Source organism: Osmerus mordax, chromosome 4, assembly GCF_038355195.1.
Source record: "Osmerus mordax isolate fOsmMor3 chromosome 4, fOsmMor3.pri, whole genome shotgun sequence".
Classification (NCBI taxonomy): domain Eukaryota; kingdom Metazoa; phylum Chordata; class Actinopteri; order Osmeriformes; family Osmeridae; genus Osmerus; species Osmerus mordax.
The window spans coordinates 5,513,699-5,537,663 of record NC_090053.1 but is presented as its reverse complement, the minus strand read 5'-3'; the positions used below and the strand labels follow the sequence as shown (position 1 = coordinate 5,537,663).

Below are 23,965 nucleotides of genomic sequence, written 5' to 3'. Positions count from 1 at the left end.
GAATACAAAAAGACACTATAGTCACAGAATACAGAAGAGACATAAATCCAAACAAAGAAACGAAATGCAATATACATATCGTAATAATTAACATGACTAAATCTCCATTGAGGTAGACCTCTGAAATAGCCAACAGGGATCAAGGACTCCTGTTTGACTCTGTCCTGAAGGTCAAGTGGGTGGCACCAAAACGTAGGTCTGGGGATACGTTTGAAATCACTTCTGATCTAAGCAGGTGAGGTTTTTCAAAAACACTCATTAGGTGGTAAAATGGATACCCTTGTGTATTAGCCGGGGAACCTTGTACATGAGTAGTCTTTAGATAAAATATAAAGAATAAAGGATGTGATCTCGAACCCGAACAAGCTTGTTATAATGTTGGCCTTAAGGCTTATATATGCTTCTGCGTTTTTTGAAAAACGGACACATGGGAACGCCCTCTTCTCCGAGGAACGCCCTCTACGAGCTCTCCGTCAGACCTCGGAGAGCCCCGGAGAGCTCGACGTGCACCTCCTGAATTTTCTAACTATCCGTCGTGAGCGACGGAGAGCTACGGAGACCCCCTTGGCTGTGATTGGTCAGTATTAAGAATCGCTTGCGTCAGGGGCGGGGGCGGGGTTGCCGGGATAAACAGGACGAACAGAATCCTTTGACCGTCATTGCTGTAAGTTTTCACAATTCATATTTCAGCTAAACAGTACATGTAAATCATCATCTGAATTAAAATGTGACGAGAAATGGGCAGTGTAGTTGCTGAAAATGTGCGTATTTTATTGATGAAACGGCTAATTTTTAAATTTGCTCCGACTTCTCGATAACCTAGGTAAATAAACACTCCACGACGATTTACAAAAAACCGTTGCGCCACCTACTCTTCTGGCGGTGAATTGTTTTCAGCACCCACAGCCTACGGAGAACCATAAACGCAGTCTATCCGTCCGTATCCGTGCGTATCCGTGCGCCCGCCCAACCGTAAACGGAGACGCAGAAGCATATTGCGGCCTTTATGTGTCAAACACAGGCGTGTTTTGCGTGCATGTGTCTGATTGGTTGTCAGCATTTGGGTGCGCCATTTAGTACCTTGGAGAGCGATGCGTAATGGTCAGTGCAGTATAGCATTCTCACAGTACGGTATGCCTCGTTACACAGTCCACATTCGGGACGAGTGGCTTACAGTGCCCTGTCGGGATACCTCGAGTTCAATCCAATGGCTTGCATACGAAGCACTCAAACGGTACACCAAGAACAAACCCGACAACGGGGGGATCAAGGCTGTGAAAGACACTCGTTTTGTCGCGAGGAGATGCCAAGGGCAGGGGCTGCTGGATGCGGATGACACCATCGACGATGTTCTGGAGGACAATGACTTTGTCGAACTTAGTAAGATACCCTAAATTAGTACTTCTTCATTTAAACTATATTCATCACATTAGCTGTTGTAGTGAATATAAACAAATACTGCGCGTAATTGTGCACAATCGCCAAACTGTTATTACTAATGTCTGTCTGTAAACTGTCTAATGTGTCTAGGTATCGAAGGAGACACCATGGCTACTGACTTCACCCCCTACCAGCCTGGAGTTTCTCATCTGTATCCTTTATACATTATTCTCTTCAAACTATTCTTATTATTATTTATTGACGATGAAAGGTCGGTAATACACTATATTGTGGACAAGCTTAACCTCTATCAAACAGAACAGCTGTATACAGAGAACCTGAAGACGTGAGCATACTGTGTTTGTGACTGTCATAACTGTATTGTTTCATATGTCTTGATTATCTGTTTGACTAATGTGATCTTTGCAGTACATCTTCTTAGATGGCAACAGCCTGACTGCAACAGACCTGGTCAATTTAGGAAAGGGGATGTACAATATAAAGGTAATGATTTACAAGCTCTGTTTGTTACATGTTGACTAGCTGAGCTTTGAGTTCTTTGGTTCCCTTTATCAAAATTTCAGTTGACCCCGGAGGCCGAAACCAAAGTTGTGAAATCTAGGGAGCTCATTGACACCATCGTCAAAGAAAACAAAGGTGAGAGTTGACCAAGTTATGAGTAGCTTTTCTCTCTGACTTCATTTCATCTTATTGAAATACAGTATGTTAGACTCAAGTTCATATGGTCAACCAGAATAAAATCTTCCTGTGCAACTCTTTTTGTACCTCCCATCTTTTCCCCTAGTTGTTTATGGAATCACTACGGGTTTTGGGAAATTTGCCCGAACTGTTATTCCTGTCAGCAAACTCAAGTACGTAAATCTTTAGTTCTCTCTGTCCCTATTTCTTGCTAAATGGACATAATTCACAACATTGTTTATTCTGTTGACACAATTTCTTTTACACAGAGAGCTGCAGGAGAATCTTGTGCGGTCGCACTCAGCAGGTATGTTTTTCTCAAATTGAAAACTTGAACCAGTTAAACTTGATATCCATTGATGCAAAGTCTACCGATTTTGCAAGTCATGGAGTGAACTTGGGGAGTTAATGAGTGTCTGGTGTGTCTGTGGTGTGTAGGTGTGGGTAGTCCCCTGAGCCCAGAGAGAACCCGCATGCTCCTGGCCCTAAGGATTAATGTCTTGGCCAAGGGGTACAGCGGAATCTCCCTGGATACCCTTCATGCCATGATCCAGGCCTTCAATGGTGAACTAACATTGCCATGTTAATGCATGTTAGAGCTCTTGGTAGAACAATCTTATTTTTTTCTTCATAGCTAAGCCTGTCAAATTGTTTTCTGTGCCCTGATCATTCACAACTCTGACTTTGTCTTCAGTCCAGGCTTGATGTCCCAGTTTAGAATATCTCCTATCTTTGCTTGTCTTTTTAGCTTCCTGTCTGCCCTTTGTCCCTGAGAAAGGGACAGTTGGTGCCAGTGGAGACCTTGCCCCGCTTTCTCATCTAGCACTGGGCCTCATGGGAGAGGGCAAGATGTGGTCACCAAAGAGCGGATGGGCAGATGCTAAATATGTAAGAGAGCTCCACTTTCCCTGTAACTTCTAGATAGGCAGGACTTTACCCAATGTGTGTTGGTTTTGAAACTGGAACAGTTACAGGGCAAGAGGTTCAACATGAAAAAGCATGTTTGCTTTTCTCTAAACCTTGACCATATGTGTTTTCTCCCCTTTTTATCTTTTCTCAGGTCCTAGAGGCTCATGGTCTGAAGCCCATATCACTCAAGCCTAAAGAGGTATTGCAGTCAACATCACTGCCTTGTGACAGGGATAACTGTGCAAATCACAAGTTTAAGATCCATTTAGCAAATAATGTCCCCTGTTTTTTCCAGAGCCTTTGTTTTAGAATCATCTTTTAGTTTTAGCTTAATATATTACCTATAACTCTCCTTCTCTCTCTCTCTCTCTCTCTCTCTCTCTCTCTCTCTCTCTCTCTCTCTCTCTCTCTCTCTCTCTCTCTCTCTCTCTCTTTATATATATATATATTTCCTCCCCCTTACGTCCACCCTATAGGGTCTTGCTCTGATCAACGGGACTCAGATGATCACGTCTCTGGGAGCAGAGGCCGTGGAGCGGGCTGAGAGCATCGCCCGGCAGGCTGACATCATCGCAGCCCTCACACTGGAGGTGCTGAAGGGGACAACCAAGGCCTTCGACAGCGGTAAGGGCCGAGCGAGCAAAGAAAAAAGAAAAAAAAAGAGTAAAATGGAATAAACACATTGTGATAAACTATCTTAACTCCCCTAGTCCCCTGTCTTCTCCTTTAGATATCCATGCGCTGCGTCCCCACCCGGGACAGATTGAGGTCGCCATGCGCTTCCGCTCCTTACTGGAATCAGATCACCGCCCTTCAGAGATTGCAGGTGAGTGAACAGATCAATGTCAACATTTCCAATCATGGAAATTGTAGTTATGTTTTCATGACCATAACAATATTGGGTGACTTTTACTTTTTTGTTACCTTGTAAGAGAGTCACCGGTTCTGTGACAGAGTCCAGGATGCCTACACCATGCGCTGCTGTCCTCAGGTGATGCAGAATATTGAACAGCAGATATATTAACTGACAGGTTATTGGACCAGAGAAGGGCAGGTTCTAAGCCCTGTGTTTTCTCTCTCTCACCAGGTCCACGGAGTAGTCAATGACACAATAGCTTTCGCCAAGAGCATAATCAACACAGAGATCAACAGTGCCACTGACAACCCTGTATCCTTATCAGTATAAGCGTTTAAAATGACATTGTACTCAGTTCTAATTACATTATAGCTAACAATATAGATTTTGTGTATGGTTTGTTGGAAAATGCATGTACAATGTGTTGTATAATTGCCCTGTCCACACTACATGACCATTACCTTAACTGACCATCTCAGATGGTGTTTGCAGAGAGAGGAGAGACCATCTCTGGTGGGAATTTCCATGGAGAATATCCAGCAAAGGTAAAACACTGTATTAAAGGATAAGGCTTGGACAGTCTGTTTGGGGCATATTTTGTATCTGCTTTCCAGTCCCTCTATCACTCTGTGGTCTCTGACTATAGGCTCTGGATTTCTTGGCTATTGGCGTGCACGAGCTAGCTTCCATCAGTGAGAGGAGGATCGAGCGCTTGTGTAACCCGTCTCTGAGTGAGCTGCCTGCCTTCCTGGTCAACGAAGGTGGCCTCAACTCCGGTTTCATGATTGCACACTGTACCGCTGCATCCCTGGGTATGTGTGTGACTTATAATAATAATAATAAAAACTACCGCTGGAATTGTGCGTGTCTCTGTGTGAAAGTGTAGCACTTGGGGATAACGGTTCATACACCCTTTCCCATGCATAGTGTCGGAAAACAAGGTGCTGTGCCACCCTTCCTCCGTTGACTCCCTGTCCACCAGCGCTGCCACGGAGGATCACGTCTCAATGGGAGGATGGGCTGCCAGGAAGGCCCTTAGGGTGGTGGAACATGTGGAGCAAGGTAGGCCTACAGTGGGGAAAACCAAGTGATAATAACATATCATAATATTTCAACCCATAAAATCAATTGAATAATAATTCTGAAAAACTAAAAAGCACTAAAAAACAATATTTCTTAAAAGATCTTTTCTGAGTAACACGAGCACTGTGTAAAATATATATTTATGTTAGGTCAATTAAATACAATATGCAGCTGTAGGTACTATACTCTGTGACTAAGCTGGTCCATAATGCGAACCACCATCTCTTCCCCCAGTTCTTGCTATTGAGCTCCTAGCTGCCTGCCAGGGTATTGAATTTTTACGCCCCCTGCGTACTACCACACCATTGGAGAAGGTCTATGACCTTGTACGGAGTGTTGTCAAGTAAGTCAAACATATATGGCCAAGGTACACACATTGGGAACAAGCTGGTTAATACTTGTCCAGGGTTCATTTGTCCCCTCTCTCCTTTCGTTCTTGTTTTCACAGGCCCTGGATTAAAGATAGATTCATGTCCCCGGACATTGAGGCGATCCATCGTCTTCTCCTGGACCAGAAGGCAAGTGTAGTGTCATACTGACTTAAGTCTGGGTGTCAGAAGTTTGGATTGATAACAGTGAAGAAAATGTATGTTTGTATTTTTAGTACAATGATAATTTTGTGCTAACTGGTCTGCAATATGTCCTAACGGCCTTATTATCCCAAAGGTTTGGAAAGTGGCTCAACCGTACATTGAAATGTACCAAACAGAGTACATCCCTGAATCTCGCCCAGAGTCTCCCACTGCCTTCTCACTAGAGTCACCAGCATCACCACGGAAACGTGTCCGCCATGAGTGAAATTATAATCAGCAACAAACTAATGTTATCATTCACACTGAAATACTTTACCATTAATTCTGAAGTATTTCTTTCTACACTTTCATGTTTTTATCAATAATCTTTCAAATCCACTTTCTATTGAGGCTAAAGATGCAAATGATGTTATTCCAAATATTTCTTGATTAACTATACATTTATAATGATTTGGGTTATTTAGGCATTCAGAAATGACTTATATGCTCATGCAAATGACATAATAATTTAAGCATTTATATAAGCTAGCCAATATTTATTGTATTGTCTGTTCAACGTGCAAAAAGCCTTTAATGCCCCACTACTACCTCAGCTATTTTCAATTTTAAAAAAAAGGTCTCACACTAAAATTACTGTAAACTGCTGTTATTTAGTAGGCTATGAAATGATCGTTGAATCAATAAAAAATAAATACTGATTTGATTCGGATTTCTTTTCTATTTTCTTTTCTACGTTGTATTATTGAATGTTCCAAGTCATGTCGTATACACATAATATCATTGAAGTTAATAGTCTCTGCATTTTGGTGTTTTAAACAGCTTTTGTGAATAGGTACTGAAAGTTCTTTAAATTAACTTTGGGGTATTTGGTTAAGTCAGTACACGGAATGTAGGCTGCAACGGTGGGCATATGCGGAGAACTTCACATATCGATAACGTAGTCGTAGCCTATATTTGGGACTAGAGTCCATGTGACGGTAAAGAGCGCATCATGATAGGTTGACCCTGGTAACCTACGTGCGCAAGTTTGTTTATATTCGAATGTATCTCCAAGAACCTCATTACCATAAACATAGTCATTTCTTGAAATTAAAGCTGGAGTTCAAATAGCAAAAAAGATACGCGAATTCAGTACAGTTACAAAAATAGTGAGGTAAGTAGCCTAGATAAATATTTGAAACATAGAGCGGAAAATGATTATGTATAGGTATTCTATTGGCTATTAAATATATTTGTAATTGGTCTATATTCTTACGTTTTGAAATAGCTATCACACAATTGCTAGAGCTTTTAATCGAAAGAGAATTTTTTTTTTTTGTGTGTGCTTCAAAGCAAACGAGCTGCTCGAACTGATCAGATAATGGCAATTCCTCTAAAAATGCCAGTCATAAAGAAAGGTAACCTTACAATATCATTTAACTCCTCCTATCATACACGTTAACAATCTACAGTATTATTTCAAAACATTTAGTCATAAAATGATTGAGAAGTGAATTGTAATTTCTAATTGTGAAATGTCAAACACTACTTCCAATAAAAATGTTGCCCCTGTGTAAACAGTTTAAATCTTACATTTTAATTATCATGTTTAATGAAGTCAATAAATTGTTTGTGTCAATCAATCTTTAGTAAAGATAGGTGCGTTCTGTTCCTCTCCTGATGCACAATCCCTCTCAAACAGGAAAGTTGGTATGGCAGGTACAGTATTTCATCTTTACAGAGAATAATGTATTATAAATGTTATGTTGTAATGACAATTGATGGTGAAATACAAAGTTTGTAGACTCCATGGGTTATTTTACAGAAAGCTTTGAAGAGACCACAAAGCCAACTCTTGATGCCATGTGGCTTAAATCAAGAAATTGTACAGGTACAATTCATATTTAGGACAGTGACTAGATGACTCATCTCTTCATGGGACATTAGAAACAGAAAATATTTGAAACAGCTTTCTGTGGTAATGTTTACCTACAGATGAGGACAGAGAATCTGCTAACCCCTTTGTGCTTCCTAAGGATGTGGACATCTTTACAAAAAGAGAGTCTGACTCTGTCATCGAGAAACAAGTATGTATTGCTCTCTGAATCAACTTTGAAGTGTTATTAGTGCTTAATGTCTAAGTGATAAAAATGACACATTTGTGTGCTGTCCTTCAGGAGAAGAAGTTTTTTAATAGGTTGCCAACAGAGCTGAAGAGCACCTTCCTGTCAAGGCTCAGGTCTCGCTCTGCCCCCCTGAGGATTGTTGAAGAATCCATCTCAGAAACAGATGAATCCATAAGAGACAACAACACATGGGCCACTGTAGTCACTAAAGGCAGGACCGGAGTCACATGGCACCACACAGTGTATTGCATTGTGCTGAATATTGTGGGTTTGATGTATACAACCACATTTTATAACGATATTCCCCAGGTCGTCGTCAAGAAAGGGAAAGTGTGAGGGACCACTTGGCAAAACAGAAAGAAATGTTTATGATTCAGGTAAAATCTATACAAAACAACAGTATTTCTAGGTAGGCTACTATGACTAGATAGTATAGGAAAATGTATGTAGCAATATGTAATGTTGTAATTTACAACAGCTTTTTGTCTGCCTCTACAGTATTCTCTGTCAGTGAAACTTGACACTATCAAACATTTAGAGAAGGACATGGTCGTAGAGAAAAAGAGAAACCATATTGCTGAAAAGCATTTGGAGAATGATGCCATTGCATTTGAAAGATTTATCAAAGAAAATGACCAGAATTCAGTGGAAGCTGTTAAGTTGTAAGTTTTGGTACAAATAACTTGCAGTCATAAGGATCAAATGTTGTATGTCAGCCATTGCATTTAAATGTCAGTAGCTTAATGATCAATGAGCAATTATAACTCAAATGCACTCTTTGTCCGTTTTTTCCCTCAGGGCTGAGAAAGAAACACTTTTGAAAGTTGAGAAAACTACAGAAATTAAGAAAGTCATGGCAAAAATGATATCAATTAGAAGGTAATTACACCTGAACTGTAAAGCGCTTCAGTCGTCCGACAGTTGTCATTCAAAATTATCAATTCAAAAGTTAACTCCTTCGAGCTGGATTTGTACTTAAGTATGTGAATGTTAGTTTCTACAGTCCTCCGCTCTACCAACTTCATGCAGAATATAGACACAATGTTTTCTTTTTATTAGTGACATATCAAAATACCAAGAAATCCTGAAGGAATACCAGATTTACAAAAAGTTTCTGACCTCAGTCGCACCAGCAGAGTGGCGCAAAGAGCAAAAGCTGAAGAAAGAGAAGAGAGCGGTAGAGCAGTGGGGGAAACTGAATAAAGATAAACAGTCTTTAAAACGTAAGGTCCAATAGCCTTTTTGTCCTTTATAATGTTGGTGTCACCCCCCCAAAGCTAGGCTACTTACTTTCAGTTTGTTTTTCTCCCAAGATGACAAGAAAGTATGTCCGAACGGCAGACGGAATTCCAAAGTGACTAAAATTACACAGACAAGACAGAGCAAGAGGTTATACAGCATCTGTTTTTGTGCGTTAGGTTAGTTGAGATCAGCAATATTTGGTTACATTACTTTAAAATCACGCGTCTGTAATTGCAGTGGGAAGGAATGCGCTGGAAGACAGGAATCCATCACAGAGATGATCGAGCCCTCAGACAGTGATGAGGTTTGGGTCTTTGCAACTTAATGTATTATTTTCAATTCATTTTCTCACAGTACATAACTAACATTCCCTCTTGTCTCTTCCAAGGAGCCAGAGCTATATTTCACTGACCCAAGAGAAATGTTACATATCATAACTGACTTGGAGGAGCAGAATTTATCTTTCATCCAGAATTTCCAGGAGACTGAGGAAGCCAGGGACGAGATCTGCAAAACTGTCCAGCTAACGCAAAACAAAACGTAAGCTTAAAAGACCGAAAATGATCACATTAAGTACAAATCTGATACTAGCACACCAATACACACTCATTTAAAGGATGTTTGAGTATATTTGCATTTCTACTGTAGAGCCAATGAGACCCAAGTCCTGCAGCAGCAGATTGACATCCTGAATAACACAATCCAGCGGGAGGAGGAGAAAAACTCTGATCTGGAGCTCAAGTCCAAGATCTTCTCCTATGGCGAATATAGAGCTGATAAACAGGTCAGAGTCAGGTCGGAGTCAGGTGGCTGAGCGGTTAGAGAATCGGGCTAGTAATCTGAAGGTTGCCAGTTAGATTCCCGGCCGTGCCAAATGAAGTTGTGTCCTTGGGCAAAGCACTTCACCCTACTTGCCTTGGGGGGAATGTCCCTGTACTTACTGTAAGTCTCTCTGGATAAGAGCGTCTGCTAAATGACTCAAATGTAAACGTAAACAGGTCACTCTCACATCCGTTCTCATCCTTTGACATAAGTTCATGAAAAACGACTCGTTGTGGAAGTGGTTTGAAGTTTAGACTTTTGATAAATTCACATTGGTCTTGCAGGATCATATGCTTAAAATCTTGCACAACAAGATGAAGGAGGTGTTTAAGATGTGTGGGGGGGAGGTGGGAACCAACATCAGCACCCTTCACATGCTGGCCAACACAGAGAGCCGGATGGAGGAGGTCCTGGAGCGCTTGGACACGCTACCTTCAGAGAACGTGGAAGCTATCCGAACAGCAAAGGAGAAGGAGAAGAGACTTAAGCGAGTTCTCACGCACCTTCTAATCATCACATTTCCAAGGACATTGATTCCTTTCTATAAAATCAATGTAATGTTTTGCTTTCGTTCCTAAGGATGCGCGAGGAGAAGATGGAGATGAAGAAACGTCACCATGAGGAAAGACTCAAAATGGCTATAGAGAGGGCGACTAGCGACAGCAAGAAACAGGTCTGTATTTCTTTGTATCTATTGACACGAGAGCTATGCATCTGGTTGGAGAAAAAACATATTCAAACTAGACAGATGCCCAATAACGTAAAAAGTGTGTTCTATGGTTCTAGACTGGACGCAAGCTGATGCCTCGATCTGAGCCGTCAGAGGTCAAGAAGAACAAAGTATATGTCATGAGCTCAAAGGAGCAGGAAGATGCTTTGTACTTCTTCACTTGATCACAATCACACCACAATACAGAAGTCATGCATTAGCCTACAAGTATCTTAATTCAATTTGTTCAATAATAACTTCATATATATTACGAAAAGATTTGTATCCTTGTGTTTCAAATAAAAATACAGTAATATGACAATTCATGAAAAGTGCAATGTGCACAATTTTATTAAGTTGTGCTTCAAGCTGCACAACAAATTATGTAATAGTACAAAAAAAGACATGTTATGAGATGCAGAAACAGTCGTTTTCTCAATACACAAAAAGGAAAAAAATATCAAGGACAATTTTCTATCAAGAATTCTAACAGTTCCAATGAAGTAAAAAGGTAATGCATCCTGACATGGAACCTCTTCACTCTTTCATTTCGCCATCCTCCTCTTCTTCCTCTACTCCCCTTATGTACAAGACATTGTTGCACCTGAGAGAGAGAGACAATTTCCTTACAAAGCTGCAGTACACAACAAGAAGAGTAGATTATATTACTAGTTCCTATGGCATCATTGTATCTGTGTCAATTATCAGACATGGCAGATCCTCACCTGACCAGCACTTCTCCTAGATGGCCAGCCAGTGCTCCATCGACATACTCTTCAGTGTTGGCCAACTGTAATGAATCAAGCAAAGTTTGAGTTTACCTGGGGGTGCAATACTGTGAAAAAGAACTGTGTTTCAATTGTAGTTGCACAAGATTGGGCAGAATTATTTTAAATTCATTGAATTGGGATTTTTGGCGGCCACATACCTGCATATTCATATAAGCATCCACAGACACTAGGTAGCCTTTGTATTCCATGCCCCACTTCAGCTTAACCATCACCGGCTTTCCAGTTAATCCGTTCAAGAAGGGTTTTGGATTCAATGGGAGACTCTGTAATTGCAAACAGTTAGTAAAACATACTCACTTGAAAAGCTGATGGGCTACTGTACTGTTACACGCCTGCACTGGTAAAAATACAAGGCTGAACAGGCCACTAGCTACACAAGTTACGGTAGCTAGGTTGCTAATGTTAGCTAGCTATAAAACTGAATGGAGGTGTGCCTGCAAAATACATTTGGGGTCTAGATATCAAAGGAAAAACTTGTATGAGCACAGTTTTCATCGAACACTGCAAGAAGTAAAAAGTGAATTTACCATTTTGTAGTCAAAAAAGGATCTTGGACTGGTTACTTCAACGACGTTTGCACGCCGTTTTCGAAGAAGGAAGTACGCTACTTTGACCCTTGACTGTGATTGGTGGAAAATAATACGTCACAGGACAGCATGTGCAGAAAAGTTGATCATAATTTAAATTTACACCGGTTTAATCGTTGCTAGCTACTTAACACATATGTGCGGAAAAATTCATAATTGTTTAAATGTACACCGGTTAAAACATTGCTAGTTACATAACACATTTGTAACATTGTTACTTTTTTTGCTGTTCGTTTTAAACGTAACAAAATACATGTTGTGATCTTGACCACAAGAGGGCAATGTTTTCTTTGGGTAACACAATGCATCGACAGCCTCGTATTGAGTAGATTTATAAGGTGTGCAAGGCAAATAATTCACTTGGGATCGGTTACTGGAATGCAGATTATGAGTTTCATTCGTGAAATATTAACCCCAAATTCATTTATATTTCTCTCAATAGCCTATGCATTTTGTGACACCCTCTAGAAGAAAAACGATCAAAGCTGACAACTATCACACCACACAAAATCTATAGCTACTCATGTCCTAACATGGGATGTAGCCTAATTACTTCTCTAATTACTTCTCTAATTACTCAGAAGTCTGAATAATGGGTGCTGATTTGAAAGGGTTTACAATACTGCAAAAGTTTCATCGTAACAAAAACAAAGATGAAATCCTCAACCAACCATGATTTGAACGTGCAAGTAAAGTATTATATTTTGAAAGGTTCATGGTTTGAACTTTTTAACGTTTCTTTCCAGGTGCTGTGCTGGTGTAAGTAAATACTTTTCTCTTTGTTTATATATGTAGACTTCCAAACTCCTTAGATACAGGTAATCGGATAGATTTTAGTTTGCTCATGTTTCTATGATACTCTTCAAAACTCCCTTAGTTACAGATTCAGCTATACACAGTCTGAGCCAAACTCAGATGCAGTCTCAGACAACTTGCCAATTTCCATCCAAACTTGGGTTGATGACTAGGATAGCATTAATTCCTATTGTTGTTTTTCAATCCAATAAGCCCATTCCACATTTATGAGACAGGGAAAGTACAACCTGGGAAATGATCTGTGTCAAGGAAAATTGTGATAAGGACACAAAAACAAGATGAAAACAATACATTATCTGCACCTGTTACCGCTGGAAAGTGACCAATATATTTAGGCATCACCAGTGCCCATAGAAAAACATCTAACTACATTACAGGGTCATTTAGGCAACAAGTACTGTACCACCAAGCAATATTCTTGTCTTAAATTAACTACAGAATAATAAATATGTTATGCTTCTGGAAAATGGATACATTTGTTAGCCTTTTTTCATTTTAGTCACTCAAAGTGTAAATAACTAAAATGAATGGTGGCAGCAGGGAATATGTATGTCCTGTCCTTGACCTGTCTGAAGATCAACATGTTTGTTCAAGAAGTTGTCCTCCACATGGGTGATTTTCCACAGCAAAGAGACATAGACTTTTGTTGGGCCACAGTGACAACGTACGTTTTGACCCTGGCTCTGCATCATCCTCAACCCAGACCATCATTCTGTTTGCTCACCATACAGGCACCAGAAGGGTGTTAATTATCATCTGAGTGGGGAGGAGGAGGCAAGGGTGTAGGGCGACAGGTTCAAGACATAGTAATGAATCAAAAAGCAGATGGCATGGCACCCACCATACAAAGTGCTCTGTGGCTGAAACCACATTTTCTAATTTTTTTCCATCACCTTTTGTCAGCAGTAAATAATACTTTAATAATTAAGTCCATAAAAGAGTAGTTATCATGTACCATGTACAATCCTTACAAAGCTTTCAGTGACCCACATATTTTACGTTCTTGACAACACAGATCAGAACCATGTATGATACACCCAAACCTTTTTCATTTTCTCTTCAAGGTTTCTTGCTCCGTCACTTCCTAATGGCCCAGATAGCCTTGGCCGTGACATCACCCCTAGTTTTGTGCATGGGACAAATATCCTCCAGGAAACTAGTCTGCTTGGGTGTTAATGTTGTCAGCACCCTGTTTGTTGTCTCATTTGACCCATTCACATAGTTCATCTCCGTGGTAATGATAAAGCTACACTGTGTTGTCGGGATCCATAATTGATAATCAATATACTCCTTTCATTGTCAGCACTTGGACCCTAACATTAGTAACGATTGTCTCTTCATTAGAAACAATTTTAAACAGAGGAGGAGTAGAGCAAAAATGATGGGAACCAAAGATAACCTTTTGTTTTCTTGTGGAAACGAAAAAGCCATTCTTCAGTTTGGCATGCGTCGTAATACACTGTCTGATATAAAGAACGGAAATGAAACTATATCTATGGTTCACACAATGAAGTGTCATTGAAATATACCAGGCCTTCCTCTCTTTTCCCTGATATCCTCAGCGCAATAATACAGGAGGGGCTCATTCATGTCGAAAGGCAGATGTCACAGATGTCACATGCAGTCTTCACCTTTCTAGGGGGCTTGAGTTACCTCCTCTTCACTTTACAATTAGAATTGGGACAGATCCATTGCCTGGCGAAGGTGAAAGTCTCACAAAATTCCCTAGTCCTTGGCTGATGCTAATTCTGGCCAGTGCTGTTTTGTCTGCAACAAGATAGTTTGTTGCACAATAAAGAGAAATATGAGTTTGAGCTTCTAGAGCCAGAGACTAAACAGTGTCAACTTGCATGCTGACAGAGGGAATGTGTGGATGATAGTTGATGTGTACTGTCTTCAGAGTCACAGTAAAAGTGAGACAAATGTAGTGAAAGGAAAAGGAAGATAAATTGAAGTGGGAAAAAAGAGTACAAGAAAGTACAAGAAATACAGGTCAGGATGTGGTAGCGGAAAAATCTTCATTACCCTCAAAGCCATTCCCTTGCTTTACATCCTACCCTGTATTATGTCTGACTATACTGTATGTCTGGCTTCTAAAAGGGTGTACACATATTCCTTCCAATGGTCTCTCTTGGTCAGGAAGCATGAGGCACGAGGTGACATGGACCATCAGGGGGGAGGGAGTGAGATCCTTTTACAGTCTGGAAATAAAGCAGGTCAGTGGTGTAGTAACAGTCCCATGTCTGTCATCACAGTCGACCACTGATGCTTTGAGCCAGGGAAAGGCCAGTTCTACTGGCCCGAAGCTAAACGAAAAGGCACTGGCATAGCACTCTCTCTCCAGGTGGGGAACAAAGAAGCCATTAACTTTGATGGGGTGGGGGGGTGCATCATTTAGGTCACTGCCATGCAGACCAAGACAATTGTCCTTTGCAGGTCTGACAAATACAGGTGTCATAGATGAGTTGTTGCAATCTAAGTACATTTGATTTAATTTATAAAGAGTCTAGCACACCTTAAAGACCCTAACCGTCAAAAACGTCTGGAAGGAGGCTATCGAGGTGGCTCTCTTTGGGCTGTGTTTCTTTCATCTTACAAAGCGGAATGCAAGGCAGACTAACCAAGATTAGACATCCTTCCTGAAACCTTTTCCATGGTTATTCTCGGGATTCGCAGACTGGAAAACATGTTAAGGATGATCAAGGAGCTTAACTCACAGAACATCTAAATACACACAAGGAACCCTGTTTTCCCAGAGACAGAGAAAGACCATCAGTGCGACGGGGGGTCACAGCATTCCAGGAATGTCTTGATCCGCCAGGGTCAGAACGCCTTAAGTAAGAGACAGCCATTACCCACCTTGATGATTCAGGTTAGTCTGAGAAAACAGTGTGACTCACTGACAGTCAATATTCAGATGGAGAAGTTGTCACTCCTGACTTTATGTGTTCACTCTTTGAAACACATTCACCCATTCCTCAACATCCCCACACTTCTTTCTCCCTCACTCCTTTACAGAAATTACCTTCAGAAATTAGAATTTCCGATGATAAGATCTCAGTGTCATCATAACCTTTAACTGAAATATATTCATGTTCACTGACTGATTGTGATATCAACATGTCATTGGTGAAGTAAACAACAACATTTGCAAATAGTTGATTATTAGGGTCAAGCTCTAGAGGTGACCACATGACTTGGCAGGTGAAGGCTGGTAAATGAGTTGCAGTTAGTAATAAGTGGTATGCCTCAGGAATGCAATAACATGATAAAGAGAATGTCTCATGTTTCAAGAGAAAAAAAATATAAGTGAAAACATAATGACATATATTTGTGTAAGTTGTCAAGAACTGTTTAAAATTAGTATCAATGTTTTGTACACTTCCAATCGTGTTGAAAAATATCGATATATAAGACAATTTAGTAATCTCTCATTTACTATATGACAATTAGAATTACATTGGTGTTTAAATAAGGGAGGGGTGTTTGGAAAAAACACTGAACTAGAAGGCGGGGTTTTCAACCTCTTCAAATTTATGAACGACTCTCTAAAGCCATTTATAAAGATGAACTTTGAATAGCCCAGGGTAAACATGGATTTAAGGAATGAGCTTTAAAGACATCGCGTCGAAATTAAGACCATTATTATCAATGCACTTTATTATCGCTTATCTATTGAAGCTCGAATGTAATGGTATTGTAAAATACTGTAAGTTCCCACAGTTCTAGATGAATGACTACTTAATAACAGTGAGTGTTTTATTTATTAGTAACTTTCGCTCCAGGTCGTTTTTGGGAAGGAAATGCCTGCCAGAGAAAGCACATTTGCCAAAAGTAAAATCTAAGAAAGAGCGTGCCTTTACTTGTCACTATAAACAGCCGCTATTCTCGCTCGTCGTCAACAATAGAAGAATAGCTTTTCTTGTCCTTTAGAACTACAGGGATATTCGAGATGAGACCTTGGACTTCATTTGTATTGTTCCAGCTGTGCGCCTGTCTTCTTTTTGCTAGTGAGTATTGCGGACAGCAACTGACAAGGCATTACGCGCAACAAGTGTTCTCCTGTCATCATTAATGTAGTCAAAGACATTTGAAAGTTTTCTTTACATTTAGTAACATTTGAAATGTCTTTCTCCGAACAACTTGAAATGTACTTTTCGTTTGTTAGAGGGTTTAGAGTATGTCATTATTTAAAAAATTATATGTGTTAGTTTGCATAACTGTAGTAACTGTAATTGTAGGTTTGTTGATAAACTGAATGCCATGACCAAACTACAAACTACAAACCCCAACACCAGATTTTTTCTGTCCTACAGGTACCTTGGGATCTAAGGGACACGCTGTGGAGAGTCGCTGTGCTGGTCAAGCTTGCAACCCTCGCATGGGGAACCTGGCCCTGGGTCGAAGACTGACAACCCAGTCTGTCTGTGGGACAAACTCCACAGACTCTTTTTGTTTCTACCAACAAACGGGTGCCTCGTACAATCAGGAGTCCTGCTCTGCACCCAGATGCAGCAAGTGCAATGCAGCTGTCCCCCACCAGACGCACCTGCCAGCCGCCATGACCGACTCATCCTTCCGTTACCCAGATACCTGGTGGCAGTCGGCCGAGGGGGTGGAGACTGAGATGATACAGTTAGACCTGGAGACAGAGTTCTACTTCACCCACCTCATCCTGGTGTTCCGCTCTGCCCGTCCTGCAGCCATGGTGCTGGAACGCTCCCAGGACTTTGGCCGGTCCTGGAAGATCCTCAGGTACTTTGCTAGGGACTGTGTTGGCACTTTTGGACTAGCAGAGGATACCTTTGCTGAGGAAAATGGGCCAACCTGCACCTCAAAGTACTCAGGAGCATTCCCCTGTACCCAAGGAGAGGTGAGAGTTATTTGTGTTTGTGGTTAGTGGGTTTCTTTTTGAGCAGGTATTGTTAGGATGAGCAAGTCACTTTGACCACTGATCATTCAAACAGGGAATACTAATCGCAAGATTAGTATTTATGACAACATCCTCATCAGCTAAACTATACAGGTGAGATGACATGCACAGTGAAGGGTCAGAGTGCGTTTAGTTGAATCTACAAATGACCACCACCACTATTGTATTAGGTTGTGGCAAGTACACAGCAAGTTGAATGCTGCACTCACTGTCAAACAGGCACAGAACAAACAAATAAGCTGTGGGAACTGATCTAATCAAACAACAAAGGTGGATGCATTTTGTTAGGGCGCATTCCCAGCTGCACTAACTCTTGACAAGCATGAGTGGAATATCAATGTTCACCTAATCCTCTGATGTGCTCCCAGAGCATTTTTGGACGAGCTGCATTATCAGAGCAGCCAGAGTTGGAGGAGGGAGATAACGATAGGAGCAGTGTTATGGTTTATTCATGAACATCCAACTTCATTTAAACAGATGAGAGTGAGAGACAGTTCTGTGTTGGCCAACTCAGCATATGGTTTGGTTCCAAAATCTGTGAACCGCTACTGGAGAGAGATGTTGAACATTGTGAATATCTCAGGTTTTGACTTATCTCATAATTGCAGTGTTGGCTACAGGTAGGTATTTTGCTGTGTCAGCTCTCTTGTGTAAGCCCCTCACCCTCTATAATTATAATCATGTCTATGTGTCTGTGCAGACAACCAGGGGGAAACCCCAATGCTGATCACCCCCCTCTTGTTGAGAGCTGGGTCACAGTCACAATCATCACAAAAGTCCATGTGTCTGATTTGAGGCAGGTTGGCTACACTGAGACAGATTGACTCTGAGTAGGCATGCGGGAGACATTGCACAATGCTACATGGCGCATGGAGCAATCACAACAGAATAATCAAACTATTACCCTACTGCTTTCTCCAAATACACAAATGACAACAGTAGGTTGTCCAACAGCTTCTTAAAAATGAGAAAATGTATTGTCCGTTTCCCTACCTTGTTTTTATTGAAGCTTGTCAGATGTTTATTGAATAGCTGCTTCCATTTTGAGGAGCATGAAAGGCAGACCAGATAAATGTCTGTTTTAAATTCTTTAGACCAAAGAACTGAACATTACTGCATGATTTCTGCTTTGGTCACGGTACCTCAGTGTAACCATGAGGAAATGTATTCCTGATGTGCCTCAATATGTTCACTCAATGTTTATTTAAATAAAGATTTAATTAATAACAGTATAGTATAGTTAAGAATGAATGTCAAGAATACCTTTTTTACTCAGTATGCACTTTAGATTCTGACTGAACCCCAGCATCTCTCCCCCCCCCCCCCCCACCCCCTCACCCCTCCCCCCGCCCCAGGTGATCTACAGAGCCCTTCCCCCCTGGCGTTCGCTGGATCCCTACAGCCCAGCTGCCCAGGCCCATCTTATGGTCACCAATCTGAGAGTCCTTCTTCTACAGCGCCAACCTTGCCCCTGCCAGGCCAAAACCCCTGATGCCAAGGCTCTGCCCATGGCCCATTATGCCATCTACGATTTCATTGTCAAAGGCAGCTGCCTCTGCAATGGGCACTCGGAGCACTGCGTGCCAGCTAATGGGTACCACCCAGGCAGACACAGGACAAATCACCTGGTAAGTACCGACTCACAGGCACTTCTTTGAATGACTGTAAAACATCAGCATAAACAACATTCTCCTTGCGCAAGTTGTTTTGAGACAACATCATTGTTAGTGGCTGTGCTTGCAGGTGTTTCTGTTTATGTGATTAGACTTGTACTGTATTGGCCTCAGTTTGTTTCTTGTGTATGTATCGCTTATCGTATGCGTGTGTGTGTTTGGGTGGGTATTTTGTGTTCCCACCACTCCCTAATTCTACAACTACGTTGTGGTATTCAAGGCAGAAGCGCTGGAGAAACAATATTCATTCACATTGTTTACCCTCTATTATAGGATTTCAGAGTAAGGTATCCTTAATTATAGTGTAAAACGTAATGATTTAACAACTTAACAATCTTTTCTCCTCATAGCTTTTTCTATTGTAAATAATTATAAATAAATAAAAACTACTGAAAATCAGCCAGACCGCAGTCACAATAACTTAGGCACATAGATGATGCAAATAAAGTACCTCTACCTGTCCAAAATTAGGTTTTTAGTTTTTCTCTCCTGAAGCTCATCCAATGTATGAACTCTATATATCTTAAATAAATAAGTAACGTAATGAGTAGTTAAACTGTTTGCGCTTGTGGCAGGTCCATGGGAAGTGCGTGTGCAAACACCACACAGCTGGCAACCACTGTGAGCGCTGTGCGCCTCTCTACAACGACCAGCCTTGGCAGTCGGCCAACGGCATCATAGGGACGCCGCACGAGTGCAAGAGTGAGTCGCCGGTCGAGAAGCTCCACAGTACTGTAATGAATCAGCTCCACTGTAATGCCTCAGCTCCACTGTAATGCCTCAGCACACATTTCTAGACCTCTGGTTTCTTTCAGATGCCCCTTTTATCTCTGAGGATAAACCCACAAACTGGCAAACAAAGAAAAGAAAGTATGTATTGATTTGTTAATTTGCTGGTTGAACACAGAGTGCAAGTGTAACGGCCATGCGGACAGCTGCCATTTTGACCGGCGAGTGTGGCTGGCATCAGGGCGGCGTGGGGGAGGTGTGTGTGACGACTGCCTTCACAACACAGAGGGCCATTCCTGCCAGAACTGTAAGAGGGGCTTCTACAGAGTCCCCTCGAGGCCCAGAGCTGCCCCAGACTCCTGCAAATGTAAGGAGGACAGCCGACTCTCTTCTCTATTCTTTCCCCCAGCTTTCTGTCAGCCGGTTACTATGGTAACAGTCTATTATGGGTTGGCATGGGCTGTAGTTATGTAATAGGCTTCTTGAAGCAGTATTGTGACTTAAAAACTCTGAATTGGTTCCTGTTAATGATGAGTGGAACTGATTTTATTACCGAGGCCAAGTTGTCTCCAGTGCCTATCCTTCAGACGTTACTTTAACGCAATATTAAGAGTTATATACTGTATGTTTTGACTTGAAGCAAAGAAATCCCTGTTTTGGAATGTGACAGTAATTGCCAAAGATTGAGGAATTTCCCATGGTTCGTATGTGCGCACATTTTCCCCATTCCTGCCCTTTCCCCCCGGCATGCTGAAGCATAAAAATAAAAAAACAAGCATGCTGTTTGGAAGAAAACGGGTGTTTAAGACAGATATAAAAAGAAACATCAGTCATAACACAGCAATACCAGTCAGGGAAAATGACAGTGTTGAGGGCAAGTGATTTAGTGTTTGTTTTTTCTGCACCTAACATGTTCCCCAGGTTACAGTAAATACATACTACCTACATACCAATGTTGCCACTCAGGGGAGGCTGATGAAATATCTTTGTTTTGGCTCCGTTTTGGGAACATAATGTCTGTGCCTGTTTTGTGTGTGTATGTCTGTTCAAGCACACGTGTACCATTAGCTTGAGGTTACAGGGCGCATGCATAGAACTCAGCAGACTTGTGTTAAGAATGTGTTAACATGGCCACCTTCTGTTCTGTGTCCTTCCTCTCTCTTCCTTTTAGCCTGCCTTTGCAATGCTATGGGCTCTGTGCCCTCGCTGTCCGGGGGCGCTGCCCTCTGTAACCCTAGCAACGGAGAGTGTGCCTGCAAACCGGGTGTGGGTGGCTCGCGCTGTGACAGGTGCATGGTGGGATACTGGGGTCTCCATGAGTATGGGTGTCGACCGTGTGACTGTTGGGGGGGGAACTGCGATCCCTTCAACGGGGACTGCATGTCTGGGTAAGCGTTCCAATTGCTCAAAATGACTTCAATTCCCATAATCCCAAAACATTCACTTGCTCCCATCTCTGGCTGGAGAGGACGGTGGTGCTGCTTTTAAACGTCTCCTGTGTTACGCCACAGCTCAGATATGGACGTGCTCTTCACAGCAGATGACCACATGGGACACAGCATCATCAGCAGCAGCAGTAATAGTGAGCCTGCAGCACTCTTTAGGGCAGAAGAGCTTTTCTCTGCACTGCACCACTCTGGTGAGTCACAGGTCAAACCACCCCCACACACAGCGCTCTCACACTTACAAAGACACAGAGATCAATGTAGTGTAGCAGTGCAGACAATGATAAAAGACATGCTGACAGTTAACTGCCTTTTCTTGATTTCTGTTGGACATTTCCAGAGAAATGTGAGTGTAAGGAGATGGTTCTCAGCAGTTCTAAACTCTTCTGTGCTATGGAGTATGACTATGGTGAGTGCTGCAGCTGGTTTAGAAAGTCCACAATTAAAAACAGTTGCGGAACTATTAACCTTCATGGGAGTACTATAAGCATCAGGCATCCTAAAAGCTAAATGCCCAAATTAGGTCATTTGCATCCCATTTCTCTTTGTTTGGGGTATACACTGTACATTAGAACATATAAATAAATACACATTAGAACATATAAATAAATACACATATGTATGGCTGAGTAGATGGATGGATATTTGAGGTTTTAGAGAGGGACAACGAAGCTGAATGGAGGTTGATTTTCTCCTACAGTGCTATTGGTGAGAATCATGTCTGCCCATGACAAGGGCTCCCATGCAGAGGTGGAGGTTAAAGTCAAGAAAGTTCTGCAGCAGAGAACCCAGGTGAAGATCCAGCAAGGAACTCTCACCCTTTACCCTGAGTCCTGGACCACCCGTGGCTGCACCTGCCCCATCCTCAACCCAGGTGTGTTCACACCAAACACACCCCTTCTAGCACCTTGTTGATTCTGGCCTGAAGGTCAACTGACTAATTTATGAGGTGTGTTTTGACACATCTCTTCCCATGCTTGTTCAGTTAGATTGTTGGTGTGTTGTTGCCAGTGCAGCCAAAATCCACAAAACAGTTAAATTCACATGACCTTGCCGTTGGAGTATTCAGACAATTCATTTCTGAATTGTCTGAATACAAAGAATTTCTTTCTACAATGCTTTCTGTGGATTCTCTGTCCATCCATCCCAGGGTCTGAATACATAGTGGCTGGCCACGAGGACTGGAGGACAGGTCATCTGCTGGTCAATACCAAGAGCCTGATCAAACCCTGGAGCCAGAGCCACAAACTACACCACCTCCTAGTCAAGGACTGTGTACGACACTAAATCAGGCAGGGGCAGGAAAATGGAGGGATGAAACAGAGATGGACTAATGAAAACAGACCTAAACGGCAACCTTGGCTTGATTATGATGAGGAAGCTGGTAAGTCGCAAAAAAATAAGAAGGGAGAGTTATTGGATGTCATTAGATTTGGACAAGATGGTTGGGGACTGTGGTCAAAGCAGAACTTTGCCAGGAGGTACTAACTGTGAATGTCAGCCCAAAAGACAAGACCAGTAAGACTCTCTGACACACTTATCTGCGGATGGTAACTATTTCATACTGTCTGAAAGACAAATAACTATACTAAGACAGACACGATATTTCCCCTAGAAGTAGGGAAAACAACCTTTACAAAGCTACTTTAAAAGGTGAGCTTGGGAAGGTATAATAACTTGATGTGAATGTGGAACAATGTTTTTCCAATTGCCTTTGCTTACCATATTTTGTTGGTCATAAAGCCATCCAAGCTTCCAGTTTATGGAAGGGTATAGGATCTTGAATGTAGATATAATGACACAGAGCTATGCACATGAACATATTTCAGACGGTTTTATCCTCTTCTCCAACAGTTATTGATGATAAATCTCTGAAATTGTCATTCCTTGCATCTGTGTGTGTGTGTGTGCACACTTGATGTCCTTGGCTGTGAGTCTACAACTGTGCAGGCCAGAACAGGTAACTCTTGGAGGGGGAGAGAGGACGAAAAACATAGAAGACATCAGGCGGCTGATCTTTACTGCTCTCCACGCTCCCACACTAGCCTGGCTGGCTCCTGACAAGAGCAAAAAACATCCAGCTCTTTGCCCTCTGGACAGACAGAAACTGACAAAGCTCTCAGCTGGAATTATTTTGACTTCACATGCTCTCCTTGAACTGTTGTACTCTTATGAATGTATCTTTGTCAAGTTCATTAAGTCAAACTTGACTCAATGAGGTCTCCAGCAAAGCGTCCTCAGGAGACCTACTTCCAAGTCAAAATCAGGTGGTGTATCGGAGGAGACCCGGCTGAGCCTGACCCTGTTTTTGTGTCATCTCATTAGCACAACCCACTAACCCCAAAATAAATGTTTAAAAAAAAGTAAGGGGTATTAATTGACGTCACTGTGTATAAAATCCGGAGTACACAGTGACATATTTGACCCAGACCCAGTTAAGAATAAGTCTGACTCCTGTCTCTGAGGAGCAGGGTAGATGCTGCCGGAGACATGATGCATTCCTTAGCTGTGATGTCATCAACTGTGCCCTTGTCCTAAAGCCTTTACCAACAGACATAAATGGTCTGGAATTTGCTCATACTGTAGGCAGCAAAGCAGATATTTGGGATACTTTAGTGATTTCATCTGAATGCCCTTGTCTTGTGATGTAATT

At 41.7% G+C, this 23,965-nt stretch overlaps 4 protein-coding genes across 5 annotated transcripts; 3 read left to right on the top strand and 1 right to left on the bottom strand.

Moving 5' to 3' along the window:
* The first annotated feature begins 1,118 nt into the window (after window positions 1-1,118).
* hal (histidine ammonia-lyase) lies at window positions 1,119-6,179 on the top strand. The gene is made up of 20 exons (XM_067234975.1): window positions 1,119-1,380; window positions 1,531-1,591; window positions 1,699-1,726; window positions 1,810-1,884; window positions 1,965-2,037; window positions 2,186-2,252; window positions 2,349-2,386; window positions 2,518-2,643; window positions 2,828-2,967; window positions 3,140-3,187; window positions 3,465-3,612; window positions 3,719-3,814; window positions 3,921-3,979; window positions 4,076-4,156; window positions 4,324-4,389; window positions 4,491-4,656; window positions 4,772-4,906; window positions 5,162-5,270; window positions 5,376-5,445; window positions 5,594-6,179. Exons 1-20 carry the CDS (start codon window positions 1,134-1,136, stop codon window positions 5,723-5,725), a joined length of 1,965 nt encoding a protein of 654 aa, XP_067091076.1. The 5' UTR covers window positions 1,119-1,133; the 3' UTR covers window positions 5,726-6,179.
* A 972-nt stretch (window positions 6,180-7,151) lies between these two features.
* On the top strand, window positions 7,152-10,523 carry LOC136941645 (cilia- and flagella-associated protein 100-like). Its single transcript, XM_067234182.1, has 8 exons — window positions 7,152-7,158; window positions 7,435-7,526; window positions 7,617-7,763; window positions 9,196-9,347; window positions 9,456-9,591; window positions 9,914-10,116; window positions 10,209-10,302; window positions 10,416-10,523. The coding sequence occupies exons 1-8, from the start codon at window positions 7,152-7,154 to the stop codon at window positions 10,521-10,523; spliced, it is 939 nt and encodes a 312-aa protein (XP_067090283.1).
* Window positions 10,524-10,660: 137 nt separating this feature from the next.
* LOC136942321 (small nuclear ribonucleoprotein F-like) lies at window positions 10,661-11,723 on the bottom strand. The gene is made up of 4 exons (XM_067235177.1): window positions 11,657-11,723; window positions 11,267-11,392; window positions 11,064-11,128; window positions 10,661-10,942 (listed from the first exon to the last, which is right to left on the bottom strand). The coding sequence occupies exons 1-4, from the start codon at window positions 11,657-11,659 to the stop codon at window positions 10,876-10,878; spliced, it is 261 nt and encodes an 86-aa protein (XP_067091278.1). The 5' UTR covers window positions 11,660-11,723; the 3' UTR covers window positions 10,661-10,875.
* Window positions 11,724-16,883: 5,160 nt separating this feature from the next.
* LOC136942328 (netrin-4-like) lies at window positions 16,884-22,599 on the top strand. Of its 2 annotated transcripts, XM_067235191.1 has the most exons (10): window positions 16,884-17,405; window positions 18,821-19,093; window positions 19,714-19,840; window positions 20,046-20,234; window positions 21,039-21,255; window positions 21,379-21,393; window positions 21,427-21,506; window positions 21,653-21,721; window positions 22,013-22,186; window positions 22,463-22,599. In XM_067235191.1, the coding sequence occupies exons 1-10, from the start codon at window positions 16,914-16,916 to the stop codon at window positions 22,597-22,599; spliced, it is 1,773 nt and encodes a 590-aa protein (XP_067091292.1). In that variant the 5' UTR covers window positions 16,884-16,913. The 2 variants fall into 2 exon arrangements, with proteins under 2 accessions (XP_067091292.1, XP_067091291.1); XM_067235190.1 differs by having other exon boundaries at window positions 16,899-17,405; window positions 21,379-21,506.
* The last annotated feature ends 1,366 nt before the right edge of the window (window positions 22,600-23,965 follow it).